This window comes from Chrysochloris asiatica, unplaced genomic scaffold (genome assembly GCF_000296735.1).
Source record: "Chrysochloris asiatica unplaced genomic scaffold, ChrAsi1.0 scaffold00040, whole genome shotgun sequence".
In the NCBI taxonomy this organism is placed as follows: Eukaryota; Metazoa; Chordata; class Mammalia; order Afrosoricida; family Chrysochloridae; genus Chrysochloris; species Chrysochloris asiatica.
In genome coordinates this window covers 8,663,980-8,689,997 of record NW_006408558.1, presented here as the reverse complement: position 1 = coordinate 8,689,997, position 26,018 = coordinate 8,663,980, and the positions used below count along the sequence as shown (strand labels likewise).

The following is a 26,018-nucleotide window of genomic DNA, read 5'->3' as shown; positions in this document are numbered from 1 at the left end:
TGTTTAAATCAGCTGACAACTGTCATCTCTAACATACCTTTACAGCTGATCTATTTTCCACACATTTAAACACTATGCTGTACTATATATGTTATATGTCTAAATCAGCTGACAACTGTCATTTCGAACATACCTTTTTTAGAACTGTTCTGATTCTTCTTGGTGGTGCTGCTATCTGCCTTCTTAACATTAGCACTTTTTACAGACTTTTTATTTTTAGAAGTGGCTTTCGGTTTCGGTTTTTCCCTTTTAGAGGTCTTTTTTGGTGGCTGTTGGAAAGAAAAGCAAAGTGCATCTATGGATGAGACTCTGTCATACTCTACTACTCCTGTATTAGAGAAAACTGATGTACTAATATTGATGAAAATTAGTACCAACTATCAATTTCTAAGGAGCTCTGTTAGCATAGTGGTTATGAGTTGGGCTGCTAACCTCAAGGTCAGCAGTTCAAAACTACCAGTCATTACACAGGATGAAGCTTTCTGCTCCCATAAAGGTTTATAGCCTCAAAATGCCTCTATAGGGTTGTTATGAGTCAGAACCAACTCCACAGCACCTAACCACCACTACCAAATACCAATTTATGAGAGAGGACTAACACATGTAAACTCAATTAACCAAATTTGCTCCCAATGTAAGAGTTTGCATGAGAAGACAAGACTCAATCACTGGAATTGTAGAGACACGTTGGGCGTGTGAAGCTCTTCTTTGTGGTACCTCCTAACTCTTGGGAAGATAGGAGAAGCACTGGGCTGCTAACCACAAGGCTGTCTTCGCTCAAACCCACCATCTGTTCCTCGGAAACCCTGTAGAATTCAGTATGAGTCAGAACTGAATTGTGTTTGCATGGTGCTGTGAGATATACACTGGTCTGTTTGAATTGCAAGATCAGTGGGTCAAGTTCACCAGCCGCTCCTCAGAAACGCTATACAGGGTCACCACGAGTCTGAGCTGACTCGATGGCACTTAACAGCAACATCATTATACTGGAAATGCAGAGAGAGGTTATTACTCTGGACAAAGGCCAGAGAGTTTACTGACTCACATCTTGTGCTGTAGTCCTGGAGTGCCAAGGATCACTGCAACCGCACAGACACTATTCCATTAGGCAAGGGGAGAATAGGAAACTTTGGAAAATTGGACATCTCGAAGGATAGACCTCAGCACTGGGATACAATGGATTGTGTTTGGCAATTGAAACAAATATGGGTATGTTGAAGGTAAGGGAAAAGAGGCACTGGCAAGACAAAGAGGCAAGTTAGCTACTTACTTTCATTGTATGCCAATTTCAAATCTTTACTTTCTCACTCAGGAATTCCATCCTCCTCCTCTACTACCCAGCTAAAAATTACCTACTCCACATCTTTCACAATGCCATCAATTTGATAAATCAACACTCTCACAGTACTTGGCCTACAATACAATAATAAGTGCACAAGGTTGGAGGTTCAAGCACACCAGCCACTCTGTGGGAGACCGATGTAGCTCTGTGCTTCTGCAAGGTTTAAATCCTCAGAAACCCTATACAGGGTAGTTATGAGTCTGCCAACTTGACAGTACTTAACAACTTTCTGTATGGTATTGTGAGGCAGTGATAAGAACATAGGCTCTGAAACCAAGCTTTCTGGTTCCAATCGGACTAATTTTGCATCCTCAGACAGATCAACAGGTCATTCTCTGCATCTGTACCCCATCTGTAAAATGGAGGCAATTTTGCCAAATTGTAACATTTTCCCATCTCAAAAGTAAAAGGGAACACATTTTATAATTTGTGTAAAAATAATGCCTTACTGGCATCTTAGATCTGATGAACTATAGTCATTATCTACATTAAGAATCGTGAGAATCAGACATACATGAAGCAGCCAAGAGTAAATGTTTACTACATGCACCTTAATTGTTGATGGGTGCCTTCAAGTTGATTCCAACTCACAGCAAGCTCTCCCCTTTTACACAGAACTGCCCCACAGGGCTCTCGTGGCTACAATCTTTATGGATGCCGATCACCAGGTCTTTCCTCACAAAGCTACTGGGTGGATTCAAACGGCCAACCTGTTAGGTTAGCATACAAGCTCTTTATCAGACAAGCACTTAACCAACGCACCACCAAGGTTCCTTGTACATTTATTAAACGGTTGTTATTTATGTCTGTGTTCCTACTATTGTAGATTACAAACTTCTAGTGGGCAGACAAGCCCCATGGAAACAGACACCTGACAATCTATTTAGCTCTGTTCTTCCAGCAACTGGAACAGTGTTGCTGTTGTTTAGCGCCACTGAGTTGGTTCTGGGAGTCACAGCAACCCTATACAGAGTTTCCGAGGGAGTGGCTGGTAAGTTTAAACCACTGACTTTTCAATCCAGTGCTTATCCTACAGCAACATACCAGGACTCCTAGGCATACAGCTGTTGTTGTTAAGTGCCTGAGTAGGTTCCAACTCATAGCAACCCTGAATAGTTTCCAAGGAACGACTGGTGAATTAGAACCGCCAACCTTGTAGTTCAACCTGACCCTCTGGTCCAGTGCTTTATCCCACAGCGCCACACTAGGACAGTTATGGGTCTTGTTTGTTAAGTGCCTACCGTAGAGTCAGTTCCGACCCACAGTGATTTCTGAGGAGTAGCTTGGTGAGTAGCCTCTAATAAATATTTCTTGTCATGTTCTTCTCTATTTTCTGTCAGTCCATCTGTACTCTGAATCCAGATGGCCAAATATCCAATTAATCGACTATACTGCCATAAAATAAACTACATGATGTGTTGAATGTGTGAAAACTGATGACGTTGCCTGTAAACCTTCACTTAATTCACAACAAAAGTTAATAAATAAATCAATAAAATTAAGGAAGCACTCTTATTTTAAGACATGCAGAATGAATGTTCTTATAGGTAGGATCTGCACTTAACCCATTATGAAGTGGATTATAGTTATTGCCTAAAATAATTCAATGTTTGTGTTTCTAGAGTAAAAGATCCATTTTAGAGGTAATATATATAAAGGCCACTATCAACTCCTCAGAAACCCTATAACAAGGTCACTGAGTCGGAACCAACTCCACAGCACTTATAAACAAAAACACATTGCAGGTGGGGATGGGGCATGCATTTGTATTGCACTGCTTTCGCACACCTACAATTTTCATATGTGCCCCGGTGGCACAGTGGTAAAAGTACTCCGCTGCTAATCAAAAGGCTGTCTGTTCAAACCCAACAGCTACTCCAAGGAAGAAAGACGTGGTAGTCTGCTTCTGTTAAAAAGCCTTGGAAAGCCTACGGGGCAGTTCTCCTCTGTGCTGTAGGGTCACCAGGAACTGATTTGACAGCACTGAGTACAACACAAACTAAACCAAAGCAAAGGAAAACCATTTCAATCCAAAGTCAAAATTGTTTATCTCCATATTATAAATGAGGAAACAAAATCTAAGTAAATGAACTACCTTACAGTTAGAGCAAGTGAGATGTTCACAATGAGAGTTGTTTACAGGGCTGACTAATGCACCGAGGTATTTCTCCGAGCCAGGGATGAAATTACTGAAGTAAATTACAGTAATAAAAGGTTAAGATTTCTTATCATATCCTTAAATTACATGATTTATCTATTACGTACAAATGATACTAACCATACCAAAGGACAAAAAAATTTTGGCAGAAAGTTTAGAAAGGCAATGAAAGATTATTATAATCTGTTTTAGGGCTGCCTTTGTCCCTATCCTAAAGTACGCATTGTTTAAAATGGCTTTTTAGGCTAAGATAGGTCTTGGTGTAATCTAATTTTATATAAACTATTTCCCCCAAATCCCTTTCATTTTTCTGCTATCCTTCAAGGTTCAGACCTAATTGTAAACTCCCCTGACATTTCCCTTCCCAGGCCCATGACCTTGTCTCTCATGTATTCCTAGAAAGAATTAAGCACTAGATCCTCTGAGATGCCACATTATCTTGTTCAGACCTATTAATCTTTCACTTCCCTCATGCTACCAAGGACGTCAAACTGGTTAAGGGCACAGCGGGTGTGGCACTGTGGGATAAAGTACTAGACCACAAGGTCATTTTGAACCACCAGACTGACACAGTTCAAACTCACCAGCCACTCCTTAGAAACCCTATTTATCGACTCGAGGCACTTAACAACAATGCACAGCTCAGAGTCCTGGTATGGCACTGTAGTTCCTCAGAAACCCTACAGGGCACTTGATCAACAACTCAGAACCAACACTTAATAGTTGCTATGTAAATATTCAGAAAGTTGGGAAAAGGCCCTTGGGGTACTTGTTGCTAAGTACCCTCATAATGACTCTGTATAGGATCACCAAGGAGCAGCCCCTGGGTATGAATTGTCAACCCAGTAATCAGACCCAGTAGTTCGCAGCTCAGTGCTGATCCTACAGGGCCACACCTTGGGGTACTTTAACATCTCTCCCAACCTGAGGTCTAATCAATTAGTGACTAAGACAAACAAGTTTCTCCTTAACAGCTGTTAGCAAATCTTTAACATTACTGTCACCTGCTACAACTCACCTACATTTAAGAACAAAAGACATAAAGAAACCATTAGGTCAAATCATCAATGGTGAAGTCTGCAGTCCTGCAATTTTCAAAAAGCCTCATAAATGACTCATTCAGGCATAAGTGATATAAGATGAGAATTTATGGTTTAGATCTGAGGTTGCCAGGCTTTTTCATTTTTCAGTAAGGCGCCAGGTGGTAAATATTTAGGTTATGCACAGAATATGTGGTCTTGCCTTTTTTTTTTTTTAATTTTACGGAGAAAACAATTCTCATTTTGCAAGCTGTAAAAAAGGCTGCAAGCTGCATTAGGACTGTAGGTCAAAGTTTGCTGACTCCTAGTCTAGGCTATAGGTTACTAGAAAGGGCAGGAATTAGTTCATAACACTTCAAATAACTAATTTTAAGTTAATAGCTTTTAGTTTCAAATTTTTATAAGCAGAAATCAATCTATACTCAAATTAACTTTCTAAGAACTGCTTAAAATCAAATTTTGATCTGAATCCGTGGTTTTACAGTAAAGACGCTAAAGACAGAAATGTATGGACTCTGGAAGGAAAGAGTAAGATGCAGCTCCCAGGTAGTATAAATAAGTAAGCACTCAACTATTAGTGAAACGCTGGCAGTTTGAATCCACTGAGAGATACTCGGGAGGATAGGCTCTGCGATCTTCTGAAAGACTACAGTTTGAAAATCCCATGGGACAGTTCTACTCTGCACACATCACTGCACCCACGTCAGAATCAACTCATCGGCAACTAACGGAAGAATATTCTAAAAGATCCTAACACACATTTATTATATCCTCAATTACAAAAATGAGATGGGTCTTCTTCCTTTAGGAGTCAAGATGTAAAAGCACCCCGCAAATAATGGCCTCGCAGTAATTTGTCATGCACAGCCTTCTGGATGCTCTGTAGTCTGGCTACAACCTAGGTTTACACTAGGTTCACCCCTCCATGCTGTATGTAGGGCACACTATCACAAACAAGTGTGCTTGTCAAAGGCATGCTGTACTTTCCCACTTCCCATCTTTGTTCATGTGTCCTATTATTTCCTTCTCCATTCCTAAAGTCACCCTCAATTGGTGCTTCTTCCATTCCCCTCCAAAGCCTTCAATCAATACGGAGATACGCTTTCTTTTGAAATTCTTTAATATAAGTATCATTGAAATCACCAACAACACTTAGTAACCCTCAATTTATTAAACAAAATAAACTATCCAAAAAGTATTTATTAGAAACCCACTTTGAGTATCTTTCTAAAGCTAGAACCTTCAAGTATGTGGCATTATAAAAGAAAAATGTTAGAAATACTTATGGTATTAATACTTTTGTCATTTCAATCAAATAGGAGACTAAGACCTGAGTCTTAAATAAACTTCTAGGAAAAAAAAACCAGATTAACAAGTTAAAAATTCTGGCTTGCTATTTTGAAGTATGTTGTGAGCAAATCAGGACCATCCAATACAATCAGCATTTTTGGTATGTTAAAAGAATATGTGACAGCTGCCATAATTTTAGATAGCCTTATGTACTTTAATAGAACTGTTTTAAAAACGAATAGAAACTTTTTGAAATTTTAAGGGAGGCTTCATGTCTCTGATAACCATGAAGGTACAGACTCAGAGGACTGACACAAGCACTTTTTGAAGGAAGGCAAAACAAAAAAACAAAAAAACCCAACAAACCAAACTCTTGGGGGGGTCCAGCTTACCTATCTTTTATAGGCAGCAGGGCTCTTGAAGGAGGGTCTCCAAAGAAGACGCCTGTCACAGAGCCAGAATCCTGTCCTCACAGCGGAAAGGCTGTACTGGGGGAACAGACGAACAGAATAGAAATGAGCTTAAATACACCATTCTTCTAACAACTTGGCTGAAAACTTAGTGTGCCAAGCGTGGAGAATGTGCAAGCCTCATCAGAGTCCACAAAAGATCAGGAAAGCGAGTTGGAAGTCTAAGTGGGTGAGTGTAGTGAGTACTCAACTTTGCCTTCCAACAAAAGAGTTTAATGGTTTTATGATATTTCATAATTCCTTTGATCAAATTATAGGAGCATTCTTAGTTTTTGAAAATTTAATTAAAGAGCCCAAAAGTTTCACATTTCATCTTCTTATGATCACCAAATATTACCTCAAAATGCTCAAATATATAGTTCACCAAAAACTGTAAGTGGAAGCCTCCCCAGTTTGGCAAATATTGCAGCTCACTTAAATGCTTCACATCTTCTGTGCCTTCCACCTAAGGAGTAGGGTAAGCCTACAACTGCATCTCATAGCTTCCCTTGCAGCTCAAGATGGCCAGGGAACAGTATTGCGCAGGGAACCATATTCTGGCCACTGCAATGGAGATGGAGATCTTTGTGGGGAGGGAGAGCACAACACCACTCGGAGAGCACCCTTTGCCCTTCCCTTCTCAGGACATGGATTCAGTCGTTACAGGTCAACAATCATTTGTGAAATTAAAAGCTAAAGTTACAGATGGTAAATCAGTAAGAATAAAGATGCCCAAGTCTTTGGTTCCTTGCTTAAACTTACTGTCCCAGAACTGCCTGTCTGAAAGAAAAAGCAACCGTTTTAGACATTAATAAGGTTTTAAATGATTTACAGAAACATTCTGAGACTATCCAGATAAGTTATACTCAAAAAGTAAAAATTCAGTTTGATACTTTTCTAGAGATAAATTATTGTTGTTAAGTGCGGTCAGTCTATTCCAACACACAGCAACCCTGTATAGGGTTTCTGAGAAGCAGCTGGTGAGCTTGAACCGCCGACCTTGCAGTTCAAATGGCTTTGCAATCTGGTGCATTAACCCACAGTGCCACACTAGAGATAAGAGTGTGCTATAAAAACACTAAGAAAAAAACACCAAAGGAAAGCATTAAAATAAAAACAGAAACAAAATATGCTCTTAAGAATCTAAAAGACTAGTTGTTGTTGTTAAGTGCAATCAAGTCGATTCTGATTCATCATGATCCCGTATATGGTTTCTAAGGAGCAACTGGTGGATATGAACTGCCAACCTTGTGTTTCACAGTACAGTAAATTACCTTTATCTCCTAAGTGGAAGGCACTGACGGTTTCCTCTTTTTTTCTATACTCAACTTTTTCTAGTAAATTCTCTGTACCTGTCTGTGGTCTAATACTTGTGAATGACTCACCAAAGGCACGATTTAATACTAACCCAATATGGGCTGCCAATTCAGGAACCAGCTGATTTTACGAATTCTTAGAAAGTAAACCTTTTACTTTCCTATATTCTCATTTTAATTAAACAGCATTCATTGCTTTCTTCCTACTTCCCAACTGCTCTTCTCCTATTGCTCCAACAGGTAAATATCTAAGAGCCAAGCTAGTAAGAAAGCTCATGTTTTTTCACTCGAAAATATTCTTGAGTTAATTCCAATAAAATGAGGATCAGAAATGCTATGAATCACTGAATATCACAGAAATGGAGCTGTAGGCATAAACTAAACCAATAAATTTTCATCATCAGCTAACTTGCTAAATGTAACGTATTTTCTTATGAGACGTTAAAATCTGATTTTGTTTTACTCAAGCAGATTTTTAAATTCTATACAGAAAAAAAAAAAAAAAAGAAGAAAAGATTCTACTTTTCCATATATCTAAAGGTAAATACGAAAATTAGCAGGTGAGTGGAAAAGATTCAGCCTCCTGGCCACTGAAACTGAATTTCAGGTTAAGAATTCTAATGTCAACAGTGTGCTGTTGTTAAGTCTCACTGAGTCAGTTACAACTTAGAGCGAACTTGTGTAGTTTCCAAGGAGCAGCAGTTAAGTCTGAACTGCTGACCTTGCAGTTAGCAGTCCAGAGCTTACCTCACAGTGCCACACCCCCAATTTAGAGGAAACAAGAAACAATGAAATTAATCTAACCAAATTCATAGCTATTTAAAAATCTATAATAGAAGAAGCTGATCTTAATGGATGGGTCTTTCATTTATAAAAAATCATTCATTTCAGGAAATAAATAGAACGAAATTTAATCATTTTCTACATTTAAAGTCCCTAACTAGGTTGTCACTTGAGTGAGTCTTCATTCCTAATAGATAAATAAGAAAAACACGAAGTTGACATAGAAATCCTGACCTTTCCTCAGCACCTCTTTCAAAGGCAATGAGAGCCTTTCATGGAAATGGACTCTGCAATGAGAGCGTTTGGAACATGATGTCCTGGAGTACAAACCGGTCTTCAGAGTCATGAAAGATACCTGTGCTGGCTGGAGGGAGATTTACCACTGGTAAAGGAAAGAATGTAGTCCACATTCCACTGGGATTTATCTTATAAAGTTTGCTAATACAAGCGCATGCAGAAACATCCCTCTAAGAAAATACAGTACTGCTTTTACATTGTCTGATTTACTATACTTCGTGTCTGTGAAAGCATTGGTGTTGTCCTCCCATTCCCACGCCAGCTGGATTTTCACCATTTAAACTTAGTTTCTAGAAACAGACCCTAATTTATGAGGCTATAGAAATTAAGACTTTGCTTTATGGTATCCAGGAACCAAAAGAGTTCTAAGTAAACTGTGCTATTAAGTACTGTCAAGTCAGTTCAACTCACAGTGACAACCTGTATAGTTTCCAAGCAACTGTGTGTGTGGGGGGGGTCAGTCTGGACCCCTGACCTTGTGGTTACAAGCCCAGTACTTATCCTACAGTGCCACACCAGGACTCCATAAGGAAACTAGGAGTCATCTAGATATACAGACTTCAACTACCTCTTAGAACAACAGGACAACAACCTTACAACCTTAAAAACAAATAGTATAAAATAAACTCATTTTCTATCTTGTTATCTTTGTGAAGACAGGAAGACTGGATTTGGAAATCTTCCTAACGTTGAAAGGTCATTCATTAACTGTCGTAGCACTGGTGATTTACTATAACCCTCTGATGTGTTACTTTAAAATGGGACTATCGTTTCATTTTACATATGAAAAATTGAGGCACATGAAGTTTAAATAACTTGCCCAAGGTTCCAAAGCCTATAGTTACGGCCTCTGAAAAAATCAGATGTTTATATTTTGTTATAACTTTGCACACTGTAGTAAATGACATATGGTTGGTGTTGGTGGTTATGTGCCGTGGAGTCGGTTCCGACTCATAGCGACCCTGTACAGGGATTCCAAGGCTGTAAATCTTTATGGGAGCAGAAAGCCTTATCTTTCTCCCATGGAACAGCTGGTAGTTTTGAACTGCTGGCCTTGCGGTTCGCAGCCCAATTCATAACCACTACACATTTGTACCAGAGCTCCTTAAATGACATATAGTAAGTAGTAAAAAAACCTTGTTGAATGAGGAATTTCATTACTGTAAAATTACAATTATTATGCACATATAAACAGACATGTTTTCTCCAAGATGTCCTTAAAATCCAATCTATAAAAACCCCAGCGCTCAGATTACTCATCTTTCTTCAAACCAATCATAAATATGAAGCACCTGCTAGATTTATAACATTTACAAAAATTGTTTGAAATATTTATAACTTATTGTTGTTAAGTGCCGTCGAGTCGGTTCCGACTCATAGCAACCCTGTGTAGGGTTTCCAAGGAACAGCAGGTAAATGTGAACCTTGCTATTCAAATCGACCTTGAGATCCAGTGCTCTTTAAGCCTTTGATTTTTGCATAAAACAGAACGAAGTGATTCATGTCAATGATAAAATATATACTAATGAAACCACTTGTCAGAGAACCCACTCCTATGTGTTCCTATTCAGGATACTCACTCCTCAGCCTCCCCATTTCCCTGCTCTAGTCCTCGAGGTCCAGCTCAGAGCTACAAATCTAGCTGCCCACCAACTTATACTTTGGCATGGTAAGGAAATTAAACATTCTGTAATGGCGATAAGTAACTTTATGCTCAACTATTTCTGCATCTTCAGGATGAACAACAAATACATGGTCGTATGGATTGTTGTCGTTAGGTGCCATTGAGTCAGTACTGACCCAGAGCGATCTTATGCACAGCAGAACGAAATACTGCCCGATCCTGGGTCAACCTCACTACTGTTGCCATATGCCGTATGAATACGGGCTGCCAAAATCTCTATTTTCTAGATGGACCAGTTATTATAGAGCAATATTTAACTCTTCCACAGAAAGAAATACCGCACTTCACCTCTTCTTCACTTTCTTTATCTTCTTCTTCTTCAGAAGAGTCCTCCTGGTTCTTCTTTTCCTCCTCATCACTACTAGATTCGTCTGACAGAATTTCAGGGCATTTGGTCCGCTTAGCCTTCCTTGCCATTCCAGAACTGTTCCGTTCCTTTTTGCTGCCTTTGCTAGAACTTTTTTTGGATTTTGGCAATGGCTAAGAAAAACAAAAGTAACATCAATAAAGTATTAAATTTCCAAGTCAACCAACTTTGTTTTCAGCTCAATTCACTTCGATTTCTTCTTATTCCTGTCTCAAAAAAATTATATTCACTAGCTTAGCAGCTTTACAGATAATTCATTGTTAATCTGTAAGGTTAACCAAAATAACACACTCCCAATAAAATCCTTTTGATTGTATTCTAAACACTAAGCAAAAGATTCTTTACAAATATGCAAAGAAAGAAGTACTCCAGTTCTGACACAGGACTAGAAGCCCCAACATACACTGTGTTAAAGGCTTAGTTGTTTGCTTTATTGAAATAATACTTTGATTTACACTTGGAACTTATTTCATTTCTATAAGTACTGAACCCAGAATATAGGGGAAGTTGAAGGGGAAAGACAAGGGGCTTAGTTATGACGGTAGGATGTATCAGATGAGGATAGCAGACAATAACAGTGGTATAACATGAAAATGTATGTCATTGGTTATAAATGTGCAAGTTGTGTTGGTGTGTTTTTGCCATCATAATAATTTTTAAAAAAAGGGGGGGAGGGGGGCTGCAGGAAACGTCACAGCCAGTGGAGTTTCTTGCTTCAGGGGAAAGTAGAATTTGTGAACTATACATCTTCAACTACAATATCATTTATGTTCATAAAATTCTGAGCTCTTACTTTCAGCATAAAACCCCTAAGCAAACTGTTGGTCACCGAGTTGATTTTGACTCATAAAGACTTTATAAAACAGAATAAAATTGCCCCATAGTTTCCAAGGCTGTAATCTTAACAGAAACGGACTGCCAACTCTTTCTCCCAAGAAGCAGGGTAGTGAGTTCAAGCCATTGGCCTTCTCACAGCAACCCAACACTGTCCAACGAGGCTCCTTACTTTCTGTATGCCCAGATTACATTCTTGCCAATGCAATGAAAAGTTAAATCTAAGAATGCTACTTATTTAACTATAAAAACTAATTAAGAACCACAAAATTATTGCACTGCTATTACTTTGATATTCAATTAAACTGCATATTTTAAGAGCACAGTTGATCACTTGAGGAAAAGGATTTGATTCTAATGGTTAACAAATGTAATTGTTAAATACTTTCTTAGGGAGGATATGCTAAATTCTGAAAATGCAAACCAAAAAAGAAAATTAATTAAAATAAAAATAACCTTGCACAGCTAAATAATCTGAAAAACAAACATGAAATAAGGACTATTACTTATTCCTGAAATTATGGGTATATATTGTGAAAATTTCTATCTATTAAGAAGAACTCTAAAAAGTTCACGAAGCCCCCTCATATTATTTTTGGTAATCAGCAAAAGCATTAAGGGACAATCGGAGAACATAACCTTAAGATAGCCAGTAGTATCAATGTCTGTGATAAATTTAGGCAGTATGAGTTTTTGTGAAACTAGCATAACCGCAGGTCCTTTCTCTCAGAGGAACCTCCAGTCTGCCAGAGGTCACAGGCACCTGCACAGAAACTAAGAAAATGTGGCTGCTTTGAATAAACACAATGCTCTAAGGCTAGCTACAAACCTACATGTCTGGGAGGCAGCCAACCTAGGTCACTTCATAAATGTTAGGTTAGTGAACCAAAGACATCTCTCAGAGGAGACTGTCGACAAGAAACGTCCTTGCATCTATGTAGTCACCTCTGCAAATCTCAACAATTAACAATCAAACCTAGATATCAAATCCACTCAAGTGCTCTAATGGTCTTATTTGGAGAATAGGAAATTCAGTCTAAAATCTCATTACTGACTTTATGAAATTCAGGACTCAAATGTATAATATATATGATATGCCTCACTATCTCAACTCAGGAGCCAGCTGCAAGTAGTGAAGGATAATCTGTATATGTTGTTGCTATGAAGTACCGTTGAGTCGGTTCTAATTCATAGTGACCTTACATAGATAGGGTTTCCAAGCAGCAGCTGATGTGTTTGAACTGCTGACCTTCAGGTTCACAGTCCAATGCTGACCCTACAATGTTACACCATGAGTCCAATCTGTATATGGAATCAGTAATATGGGGACTAGAATGGGTGCTGGATAGATCTATACCAAAAAAAAAAAAAAAAAGTGAACAGATGTTAAATGATCCTTGTAACCAAGAAAATGTAACTCCCACAATTCAAAGAGGTGCTATTTTAAAAAGAGAGAAGGTAATATGCAAATGTATTAGAACTTTTCTACACCAGGGTCTAACAATAGTTGAATCTATTCCTCTGAATCCAGTGTCAACAGCATTCTTTAAAAAAAAAAAAAAAAATCTGAATAGCATATGAAAAAAATGGGTAAAAGTACAACAGAAAGATAACAAACGATTACTAATGAAATATTGTACTAGTTTACCTGTTTTAAGATTACTGGAGAGGAGGCAATATTAGTAATACTAAGATTGTAGTATTTTTCTTAAATGATAAAAGCTTATGGTAGCAAAAAAATAGTCCGTTAACATCAGATAAAGTAGCAACCATCACAGGGGGGTCTGTTATGAGAAACTGAATGGGTTAGATTCCTAGTCCTCAAAGTGTGGTCCATGGACCAGCAGGGCTCCTGACACCTTTTCAGTGATCTACAAGATCAAAACTATTTTTCAAATATGAAGACATTTTTTATTTGCTCTTTTCACTGTGCTTTGCACTGATAATACAAAAGTACAGGAACCCTAATAACATGAAGGCAGTGGTAACTATTTCTGGCAATAACTCCTGTATTCCCCACAACCACACACTGTATAGCAAGGAAAAAAAAACAAAACAAAACACTGCTATCAAGTAGATTCCAATTTATCATAAACCTACAGGACAGAGCAGAACTGCCCTTTTTGGGATTCTGGGACTGGAAATCTTTAGGGGAGCAGACTGCCTCATCTTTTTCATACAGAGTATCTGGTGGGTTTGAATGCTGACCTTGAAGTTAGCAGCCCAAAGCATAGCTACCAGGCTCCTTAAATTAAATGCAAAAACAAGACATTAAAGACATACAGAAACAGAAATTAATGCCTCTGCTTAGTTCTTTGCATACCGTTTTTTTTTTTTTTTTACATGTAAAATAACTTGTTAACATGTAATAGGCTTATTACTATTGTTATTTAAAATTTTTCGTTTGAATTTCAAATAGAATAAATATCATTATCAGTCACAAAAACAAAAGCTCTTGGAATCATTATTTTTAACAGGATTATGGAGTCCTGCATCTGAAATGTTTACACACCTTTAGGGAAAAGATGAATGTAAATATATTCCTCATAACTCAGGTAAATTAGTAATTGCCTCTGGGAGAATACTGATCAATTTTGCCCCATGAATGTCTTTAAAAAGCAGAGGTATAGTCACAACTAACATCTGCAAAAATACATAAAAAAAACTTTCATCTTAACATATGCCGATTTTAAACACTACATAAATCAATCATATCCTTTGGTTTGTACCCCTCGGCTACAGAATACAAGGAACACTTTGTGTAGCTTTTCTCTCTCCTTGTCTAGCTAATGGTATTAAGGACCAAGAGCAACCAAAACAAAGTCCCAGAGCAACTTTCGGATTTCTGTTCTTAACACTTGCTCCCCCAGCACGTGGTGTTCCCCTCAACTTCCAGGCCCAAAAAGTCTCTTCACTTTTTCCCCCATCAAGATTCAAATATGAAACCTTTGCTGACAGGCTTATTACAATTAAAAATACAAGGCTATATAAGTAAAAGTTCAAGAGACGTTTTACATCACATGTCAATTGTTACTGCTAAATACAATTGTTGTTGTTAAGTGCCGTCAAGTTGGTTCTGACCCACAGTGACCCTTATAGGGTTTCCGAGGAGCAGCTGGTGAGCTTGAACCGCTGACCTTGCAGTTCAAACGCCTCTGCAGTCTGGCGCATTAACCCACAGTGCCACACCACACTAGGACTCCTAATTAGGTAGAGTAAATGTAATTTAGATTTTAGGAAGAACAGAAAACTAAGGTCATTTTACTGCCATGTCCTGCTCCTTGGTTCTGCTGAAGATTCTAAACATCCAATCCATAAATATTTTAAGAATAGACTTTTTGGCTGCTTTATGTAATGAAAAACATTGTATTATCCCAGGATAAGCCCTGGACTGCCAAACACAAGGTCAGTGGTTCGAGCCCACAAGTCACTGTATGCGAGACCAATGAGGCTTTCTGCTCCAGCAAAGATTTATACCCTTGGAAAACCTGTCAGGGTCACTATGAGTCAGAATCAACTGTACAGCACTAAGCAACAGTAGCAACAATGTATTTTACATCTCCTCTTTCCTCTGATTACAGCTTACACGTATTACCTCAACCCACCTATTCTTGTCTTTCTAGTACTTTCTAGATCTGCAACTCTGGACACTTAATTTCTTTTGTATTTTCTGGCCCATCCAAGTTTAAACTAACAATTGCTTTTACAAATCTAATATCCCTTATATTTATGAAGCATCTCTCTATGAATCTACATTATTTATTTCTGCCATGAAATTGTTGAAGGCATGCTGATGGAAGGCATGTTCCTTGAAAGTTAGAAGCAGTTAGACTGCTGAGCTATTAACTGTTGTTTCATAAAAAAGTATGAAGGTGTAAATTACTGATTGTTATAAAAATAGTACAAAATTGAATCTCACCTTGCCAGAAGGCTTTGGATGCATCAAGAAATTCAAGATCCTCTTTACCAGTTCACTATTTACACCTGATCTCTCCAAATCAAGAACCTCGCATATGCTCTTTAGCATGGCATTTCTGAATCTAATAGAAAATGGAGAAAAAGAGAGTAAAATCTATCAACGTTTTCCACACTTTAAAGGCAACAGCTAGCCAAATCCAGTTAATTCAGTTACATGCCAAAACAAAGCAGTCCATGTTTCTCTGAATCTCAGCAGTGTTCCTAATAATCTTGACCAGTGAACATAATCCGAGAGCACTTCAAAGGTAGTGGAAAAATGGAATGAAAAAATAAAGGAATTTTTCCACGAGCTTTTTGAAACCCCCACATATGTAACAAGTTGAGAACACCACTGGCCAAGTAAAATTGTTTTAAAATATAAGAATAAACTTTAATTCAGGAAATGAATTCTGCATGATTAACTATTACATTGTTGCTTCAGCATTTCTACTATGTAATGTTTCAATGAAAAGATAAGTAATCCCCTGTATTATTTAAAGCTCTTAAATTACAGGAATTTAATAAGCAAAAAATCTAAGAACACATAATCTACCTTGCACTATGATGGAGGGTACTGTTTGTATCATATTTATTATATTTTCTTCAAATGTTTACATGGCATCTACAAAGTAAATGGAGTGACCATGGACAAAATGGGAAAGACTTGTACACTGTGGTCCCTTTGAATTTTGGACTATATGACTGATTTTATGATATTGTTCTTCAAGAAAATAGAAATTTCTTTAAGTGTTTTCAATAATCCTGATGTTCACTCTTTATTGGAAACATAAACATTCCAAGTAGTTATGAAGAACAGTAAGGTCTTGGCAAAGATGTAACCTCCTGAAAATGACTGGTCAAATGTAAACATTTAAAAAAAGATCCCATTTCAAAACACGTCAATTACAAAAATAACTTACTTTTTCAACATTTCTTCCTTCTTTTTATACTGGACACTTCCTTTTTCAAATGGAAAGCCACTGAATTGACCAACATTCTTCTTTAATGAGGACACCTGAAAATTTTTATTATTATTAAAGCTACTGTGTTACTCAGGTACACAAGAAAAAATTAAAAGCCAATACACCTGTCTCCAAGTTCTATTTGATTTTCAACATTTTATCCCAAACTGCAAAATATATTCCTTACTAAATATTAACATTATAAAGCCTACAAATTAATTTTCTTTGGGAAAAATAATCACAATATACATCAAAATGAATTCCCATCTGGGAATTACTATTGGTAATTATAAAACCATAACTGAATGTTATCTGACAGTACCAAGAGATATGGAAAGCTACTACTTTAAAAGATAGCCCTTTCCTCATGTTAACTGGTTTTTAAAATTTTTCAAATAAGGAAGTCAAGGATTTCACTCTTTAAAACATGAAAGAACAAAGAGCATTCCAACAAGTTAGTAACACTTACTAGATATAAAACTTATGTAAATTGGACTGATTAGGCTACAACAAAATCATACACATAAAAATGGCCAGAACATTAAAAAAAATAAATTTCTCCTAATACATTTAAAAATCAGAAAACTCATCACAATACGGATTTCATAATTAGAAATTTCAGTGTTGGATAAAAACAGCCACAGTAAAAAGTACCCTGGATTTTACAGCCACAGTTGCTAACAACCAGCTATGTATGTGGCCGGAACCAAATCATTTAGTTCATGTGTCTCAGTTGGTTCACTTGGAAAATTATAGTAGGATAGAAATTATGCTTCTATCATGAAATATTTTAATACATAAACAGGTTACTAGGTTAAAAGTTTTTTTCAAAAAAATGCCTTACTGTGCCTGGTCTGTTATAAAGTAGTTTGTGTAGATTTCTAAGTTCATCAGTTTTCTTCTTACTCAGAAAGAAATGTATCCTTTCAATTTCACAAAGTTTCTGTCCCTTTCCTAGGGAAAAAAGAAAAAAATATTACTCACTGATTGTTAATACATGCTGTTGAGAGCCATTAATTAAGTTCTAATTCAATTCTTCTTGGAAGAACCTGGTGGGTTTGAACCACCAACCTTGTGGTTTTTAAAGTCCAGTGCCGATCCTACAGTGTCCCACCAGAATAACACTTCTTCATATGTTGTTGTTGTTATGGGGCATCGAGTTAATTTTAACTCATAGTAACCCAATATAGGGTTTCTAAGGAGCAGCTGGTAGGTTTGAACTGTCAACGTTTTGATTTGCTGTCCAGTGCTAATCCTACAGTGCCACACGAGGAGTCCTGTCAATATTAAACTAATTTCAATGTCGTTTTTACAGTATACGTAAATGGTGGTGTGCAATGAAGTTGGTTCTGATTCATTGCGACCCTGTATAGGGTTTTCGAGGCTGTAAATCTTTACAGGAGCAGAAAGCCTCATCTTTCTCCCACAGGAACGGCTGGTAGTTCCCAACTGCTTTGAGGTTAGCAGTCCGACTCGTAACCACTATGAGCTCTGATAGGGTAGACTAAAGAAAATTATACCGAAAGTAGAATTGCTGGTGTTAAGTGCTGTTGAGCCAGTTTCAACTCACAGCAGCCCTGTATAGGGTTGTCTAAGAAGCTGCTGATTGATTTGAATGACCAACCTTGGGTTAGCAGGCCAGTACTTACCCTACACCACCACACCAGTATGGTGGTTGGGTACCATCAAGTTGGTTCCAACTAAACCAATGACCTGGTATGGTTTCAGAGGATGTACATCTTTACAAGAGCAGAAAGCCTCATCTTTCTCTCATGGAGCGACTAGTAGATTCAAACTGCTGACTTTGCAGTCAGCAGCCCAGCTCGTATTACATTATGTTACCAGGGATCCTTCTACACCAGTACATTGTTGTTAAGTGTCATTGAGTCAGTTCTGACTCATAGCCACCCTCTATAGGGTTTCCAAGGAGAGGCTGGTGAGCTTGAATCACCAATCTTGTGGCTCAAACCGACCTTGAGGTCCAGTGCTTTTAACCCACAGTACCACATCAGTACAGTAGTTATTAAATACGAAAAGATAAGTACTCCTAACATTTTTTTAAATTTAGGCATCTTTACCACAAATGAAAGGAACACAAAACAGACGTACCTTGTACAATTGTAAACGGTTCTCTCTGCAAAGAAGACACTTGCATTGTCAGCCTCTCAACTTTCTTCTTTTCCCTCTTGCCTTCCACAATGAGACTTTTTTCTAAAAATTAATATGTTAAATTACAGAAAGGTTGAAGAATGTATTAACTTTATTGGATAAAGATGTATAAAAAGATCCTAGAAACCTAATACCTAACTCTTTTTCTTAGGTAGTTTTATAAAGCAAAGGATGAAAACACTTGATAAGTTAACAGTCCCACTGGAGTTATTTTTAGTGTAACATGCTGGCTGGCAACCTAACAGGAGATCCAGTTTAGAAAGAAAAATATCAGAAAAACAAACGTTTATCCAACTACAATGATTGCATTACTTGTTTTTTAAAAAAAAAACCTACCTAGGTTTTCCTCATTTAAGCGTATTTTCTCATTTACACGATTTTAATGAATTCTGAATCATAGGTTGGTACACATCAGAAACAGCAAGTTTCGATTAAAAATAAAAGGGCAGGAAAAGATATGGAGAAAAGCAGTAATTTAGTAAACGGTCAGAACAGACAAAAACAAGGACTTCAAGGCAAAGCAGCCTGGAGTTACGACAGCAGCTCTGGTAGCGTAGTGGTTACGAATCGGGCTATGAACCACAAGGTCAGAGGTTCGAAACTACCAGCTGTTCCGCGAGAAAAAGATGAAGCATTCTGTTCTGGTAAAGATTTACAGCCTCAGAAACCCTGTACAGGGTCGCTGTGAGTCGGAACCGACTCCACGGCACATAACAACAACAGTGCAAATTCTTTAAGTTTAGCATTTACTGCAACCAACTGGGAGGGCATTCTTTGATTATGAACAAATGATGTTCATAATGATGCCTATAAGTCACTGAAAAAAGTTAAATTATGATTAGCTTAGATGGCTTTAAAAAAAGTTTGGGAAGTACGCAACATTTACTTCAAAACTTAAAACATTTAAACTTGATTTATCTAAAACCATTTATCTACAGACTGAAATAAAGCCTAAGATGCCACAATGCACCCATGTACGATATGTTGTATTAAATAGAATGTTGTATGATTTACATAAGAGTCCTGTTATGATGCTGTGGGTTAATGTGCTGTGGGGCTGCAAAGTTGGTTTGAACTTCAAGGTCAGTGGTTCAAACTCACCATCTGCTCCTCAGAAACCCTATCCAGGGTCGCTCTGTGTTGGAACCGACTTGACAGCACTTAACAACAACAAAATTTATTCAGATGTTGTGCAAATATATTGTACATAGTCTGGTTCTGCTTTTTCTTTAAGCATCCTGAACACGCTTTGTGCCTTAGCAGTGATCTTCCATGTACTCAGAAGGGTTTGCTTTTGAATTTGGTCCTGAATCCACACCATATCTAATACAGGTGTCTGGCACATTTTGCTAGCCTTATTTATAGAACTGATCCTTTAATAGCTTGGATAATTTTTTGGTTTTGAGGACCACTATGACTGTTGATATGTCTATATTGTAAGCAACAGCATTCACTGATTTTTCTACCTTCGTGTCTTTTAATAACCTTTTGTCTCATTTCCAAATCATTTCTTCTCCTTTGCTTCTTGTTGCTGATATTACAAGCACTAGTTTTGCTCTACTTGGGAAACATGATACATTTCATGGTAACATTTTTAAAAGAAATGGGAGATGCATGAGGCCTAAGATTGGATACTGCTTTGATAAAGGAAACAGTGTAAACTGCTACAATTTGAAGAACTTGACCTATACTTTTGGATGTAGTAGCTCTAAATACCAACAGACAGGGAAGGAGTCTTCACATCAAGTATCAATCCTGTCCCCGCTGTATACAGGGTTGATAGGAATGGGCAGCTTAGACATTGGTACCTAAAATGAAGGGGGAGATAAAGGCACGAAGTGACTAGCTTACAAGTTTTCAAGAGGGAGTTTACTTTCAGAGTGTGTGGGGGAAGGTAGAATCCCCACTGAATAATTTTCATCTTGGTTACATGGGTCTGGTCAAAGAAGATGGGAATAAAATTCTTAAGATTCAATAGTGAGTAACTATTTTCATGACAAATTGCAACTGTCACAACTGTAAAGGTAGAAGTTTTGTAACAAAAAGGGGGGAGTAGTTAATCTTACAGTTCAGGAGAGGGGGCCCTAGGACTATCAAGGGAAAAGAGCATGAGCAGAAATGAACATGGGACCCTATCCAAAGGAACAGCCACACCAGAGATGGAGGCAGAGATGACGACATGGAGAATAGAGCAACTGAAGACTCTAGACTCATGGAAAGAGAAAGGCTGTGTGCTGGCAGCCAAGAGGCAGACTTACAGAAAGTGACTTTTGGTTGTTTAAATGATTATATATTCTTGAGTGTTTTTGTGTACATCCCAAAAAAACAAAACAAACAAAGAAACCCATAGGGAATAGAAGCAAATACTGTTGAATGATGATGCATGGCAGAGATTGTTATCATTGTACTGAAACGATGAGCATAAAACTTATGTTCTCCCATGTAAACTGTCACTCAATTCAAAATAAAAACTTAAAGACTGGATGCTGCTGCCTACCTACTGTTCACGGTAGAAAGTCCAAAACTGTAAATACATGAGCCAATAGTGAAGACATTCATTATGATTATCAAGACATCTATTACAGGTTATACAGACAAGCTAACAGTACACCCCTGGCAGTACAACTGCTTTGCATATAAGAAGAGTGGTGCAGGAAGCTGTTGCCCTAGCTTTGTTCCTGTTCATTTTCTGATCAGAACTTTTAACTCTATTTTTAGAATTTTTAACGGTATGGGACTGTGGACCTATGTGCTCAGATACTGCCTGAATGGACATTACACAGCACATTACTGTATGTTGTTAAACGTCCTTCCATTCACTCAATTGAATGCTGGTTCTGTGCAAAGCTGTGCTAGCTACTAGGGGGGAGGGGTGTAAGTAGATGATTAAGACACTGAATACCTCTTGAGAGAGAGCATGTCTCTGAGGGGAAATGAGATATAAACTATTCTGATATGTTGTTAAGTACCGTGGAGTTGGTTCTGACTCATAGTGACCCTGCACAGGGTTTCTGGGGCTGTTAATCTTTACCAGAGCAGAAAGCCTCATCTTTTTCCCGCAGAATAGCTGGTAGTTTCAAATTGCTGACCTTGGGATTAGCAGCCTGATTCATAACCACTATGCTACCAGAGCTCTTTATAGAAGATAAAACACCTTAAGATACAATTAAACGTTCTGAAAATTGAAGAGGGAGTGATTATTTTGGACCAACATACTGGAGCTGGCTTTGAAGAACAGATAAGACCTGAAGATACATGGATTTACACAGAAAGGAATTCCACCAGGTATACGCTGGCAATGTTGTACACAATGAAGAGGAAGCCCTCTAAAGCAGACACTTTCATCACTTTGCTTTCTTAACTTGGGTGAGCTGAACCAGTCCTTGACTTTCATTACCAGCTATAAGCGAATGACTTTTTAGATCAACTTATATACTCACATACACAACTGCCAACGATAGCTGCCAGAGACAGTAACATAGGAGTCAACATTGAAATCGCTACTCTCTCTTTCACCCCAAACCCCAACCACAAAACCACTACCTAGTTTGGTCAATCTGACCCCTTGCTTGTTATAGAAGTTACTAATTTCACTGCCTTGCTTCCATATCTTAGTAGCGGAGAGACACTTCCGAGGCTAAGTAGAATAAAAATATTCATTTAAAAAAAAATTAACTTTCACTCAATTTACAATTAAGTTTTTTTTAAAAAAAGTAAAGCCCAAAATGGATGTCAGAAGAGAATCTGAAACTTGCTCTTGAATGTAGAAAAGCTAAAGTGACTGCAAGAAATGAGGAAGTAAGAATTGAACAGAAAATCTCAAAGGGCAACTCAAGAAGACAAAGTATTAGAATGAAAAGTGCCAACACCTGGAGTTCGAAACCAAAACAGAAGAACACACTCAGCATGTCAAGCTGAAAAAACAAATTCAAGTCTCAAGTTGTAGTACTGAAGGATTCTATGGTAAAAATATTGAACGAAGCAGGAAGTTATCAAAAGATGATGGAAAGTAATATACATTCACTGTACCAAAAATAATTGGCTGATGTTCAACAATTTCAAGAGGTAGTTTATGATCAAGAATCAATGGTACTGAAGAAGTCCAAGCTACCTGGAAGCATTGGGGAAAAGCCAAACTCCAGTAACTGATAGCTACCTGGCCAACAGATTGGAAAAGATCCGTATTTGTGCCCATTCCAAAGAAAGGTTACCCACCGGAATGTAGAAATCATTGAACAGCATCATTAATATCACATGCAAGTATAATTCTGTTGAAGATAATTCATAATTGGTTGTAATAATACACTGGCACTGAGTTGTCAGAAATTCAAGCCAGATTTCGAAGAGGACATAGAATGAAGGATATCATTGTTGACATCAAACAGATCTTGGCTGAAAACAATACCAGAAAGATGTTTACTTATGCTTTATTGACTATGCAAAAGCATTCAACCGTGTGGATCATAGCAAACTATGGATAACATTGCAAAGAATGGGTATTCCAGAACACTTAATCGTGCTCATGTGGAACTTGTACGTAGAACAAGAAGCAGTTGTTCAAATAGAACAAGAGGATGCGGGAAAGTTTACATTCAGGAAAGGTTTATGCTTCAGGGTGGAATCCTTTCTTTGTGCTTCTTCACTCTTATTCAATCTGTATGCTAACCATATTAAAACTGAGAAGCTGGTTATATGAAGAACATGGCATCAGGATTGGGATATGCAAATGATATCTCCTTGTTTGATGGAATCTAAGAGGACTTGATGTGCTTACTGCTAAAGATCAAAGACTACAGTCTTCAGTATGAATTGCACCTTAATATAAAGAAAACAAAAATCCACAACTGGCCCAATAAATAACAGGATAAATGGAGAATAACAAAACTATCATGCTGAAACAACAAAACACTTAATCGGTAAGAAGTGGGGCTCTTTAAACTACTGCTAATCCCTCAAGTATTACTGTTAGCTATTTATGTTTTTAAATGACATCTTTACTTTTCTCCTGACATAAAATATTCAACAACTGTTGTGGTATCCCAATCTTATCCCATAAAGACTAAAATAATTCCATAAAAAATTGGAGGAAAAAATGCTGAGAAAGTGACATTGCAGTCAATTTTCAAAGTTACTATATTCTGAATAATTTAAAAATTATTTATTCTTGTCCTATGCATTTTTGCTGAACTTACACATGGACATTCTCCCTTCTTAGAGTATATGCCACTTTAAACAAACAAAAGACAAACGGTGTACTCTCAACCTCGACTGCACCTGTAAAATGCTAAAACAACATTCCCACTTAAGGCTTAAAAGAAACTGACACTTAAACCTGGTTTAAGATGAAAACTTTTCATCTCTTTCCAAGTTTAGCTGAAGTACAGCTACATGCTAAGTGAAACTAGATTGGGTTAATATGAAAAAAAAAAAAGTTAAGATGTCTTATTTGGATTTTTATATGATTAAAAACATCTCAGGAAGCATAAGTGGTTCAGAGTCCTGGGGTGGCGCTGTGCTGCAAAGTAGGTTTGGACCACAAGGTTGGCAGTTCAAACTCAGCAGCAACTCCTAAGGAAACCCTATACTGAGTCCTTATGGGTGGGAACGACTCAACTGCCTTCCCTTAAGTCAGACTCAACTCCAAAAATGAGCGCTTTGGGCCCATTTATTACAAGTAGCAACAGCTTTCTCCAGTAGTTCCCAATGATACAAACACCCAAAACCTTTGGAGAAAATCTCTGCTGAAGTTGAGCAAAAATAAATATTTACAAAGGAAAATATTCCCAGGGCTAGTATTTATAACTTGCTCTAACCTTAAAATGAGGTGTTTAAAGACTTTACAGTAAATCCACAAGGCAAAATAAACGCGTAATTTAATTAGCAAAAGAATAAAAACTTATTAACTCAGCCACTTCAAAGGTTAAACATACACACTGATTTCAAAAAGACTTTACAAACATCCTGTCAAAGATGAAACGTTAGGAACGTCGATTGCAAGAAACCAACTGAACTCCCAGATTCCTACCAGCAAATACAAACCAACAGAACGTAAAACGTGGAAATTTACAAAGCTAATTGTAGATTTCCTATGCATTCTGGCCGCAAGTCATTATTCTAGTGCCTTTTAAAGCAACAACAACAACAAAAAATAGAAACCAGGGCAAGAAAACCGTTTTCCACAAGAAAAACTTGCATCTGATAAACGCATCGCGACAGGCAGGACTTGCACCCACCTTTTTCTTCCTCTTCATCCTCCTCCTCGTCGTCCTCCTCTTCACTCTCCTCTCTCGTGCCGGGCATCTCGGGTTCCTTCTCGGACTCGGGCTGGGCAGCGGTGTCCTCGCCTTCCGAAGCCGGGGCCGAGGAGGACATGCTGTCGTCGACCTGCGGGCGGGGGATGCAGATGGGCTCAGTCCCGGAGCCACCCTCGGGACACACCCTCGCCGGCCCACGCGGCGCCAGGCGGGGAGGGCTGCGATCGGGGCCGACCACAGACCGATCCTCAAAGTTGCCTCCTCCCGCAGCTAGGATAGCAGCGTTCGCTCCCCTGGGGCGGGTTCACCTCCGCCAGGGTTCCCTCCGTCAGGGATTCCCGAGGCGAGAAGAGCGGAGCGAGCCCGCCCCCTCCCGCCAGCGGTTCCAGTCCCTTCCCCCGCCCCAGGCCACCGTCCAAATGGCCGCGTCTATCCCCGTCGCCTTCGGCGGGCTCGAGCGGGAGTCACGGCTGCCTCCCGGCCTCCTCTGTCCCCGATGCAAGTCTTACCGCGGGGCCCAGTCACCGGGGACCTAGTGCGCGAGGCCACGAGGAGGTTCCGAGAAGCGACGGCGGTGGACGCCGAGGGGGAAGGCGCGCGAAACGCTCTCGCGCGTGACGCTCGCGCTGCGTTCTCAGCTCCCCAGAATCAACAAGATTTTCAAAATGGCGGTTCGGGAAGGAAAGCGGGAATGCGGCGGCCAATCAGCAGCGCAAGCTGGGACTTGGCGGGCGCGGGCCGGGGAGGCGGGGCGGGGCTGCGTCGGGCTACCCCAGGCGCGGGTGGAGCGGCTGCGCGATCCGGTGCCGGCTCTACGGGCTGGTCCCGCCTGCGTCTGGCTGCTCTAGTCCGGAATGCGGGCAGGAGGGGTCGCGGTGACTGTCTGAGAACACCAGCGCGCCTTTGGGCTTATTGTCTCCACGAGTCTGTCCCGGAAAAGATGAACAGTGATGGGGGGGAGGCTGGGTCGGAGACAGGGGGTTGCAGAGAAGTTTAGAAACCCGGTGAAGTTGGCATTTGCAGTGTTTCACCGAGGTGGAGGGGAGCAAGCGAATGAACGATGTTATTTATATCCTAGCGACTGTGTTGGGTGATGACTCCGAAAGTGTATATATA

General features: G+C 38.9%; 1 protein-coding gene across 1 annotated transcript in view; it reads right to left on the bottom strand.

Annotated features, from left to right (window-relative positions):
* The window catches only part of DEK (DEK oncogene), a 34,951-nt gene extending 9,919 nt beyond the window's left edge, over positions 1-25,032 (bottom strand). The window contains exons 1-7 of the mRNA XM_006861013.1: positions 24,882-25,032; positions 18,589-18,690; positions 17,324-17,433; positions 16,438-16,532; positions 15,480-15,600; positions 10,648-10,839; positions 134-269 (exon numbers count right to left, since the gene is read on the bottom strand). Of these exons, the coding sequence (XP_006861075.1) occupies positions 134-269; positions 10,648-10,839; positions 15,480-15,600; positions 16,438-16,532; positions 17,324-17,433; positions 18,589-18,690; positions 24,882-25,020 (895 nt within the window). The 5' untranslated portion in view covers positions 25,021-25,032. The remainder of the gene's footprint in view (positions 1-133; positions 270-10,647; positions 10,840-15,479; positions 15,601-16,437; positions 16,533-17,323; positions 17,434-18,588; positions 18,691-24,881) is intronic.
* Between the last annotated feature and the right edge of the window lie 986 nt (positions 25,033-26,018).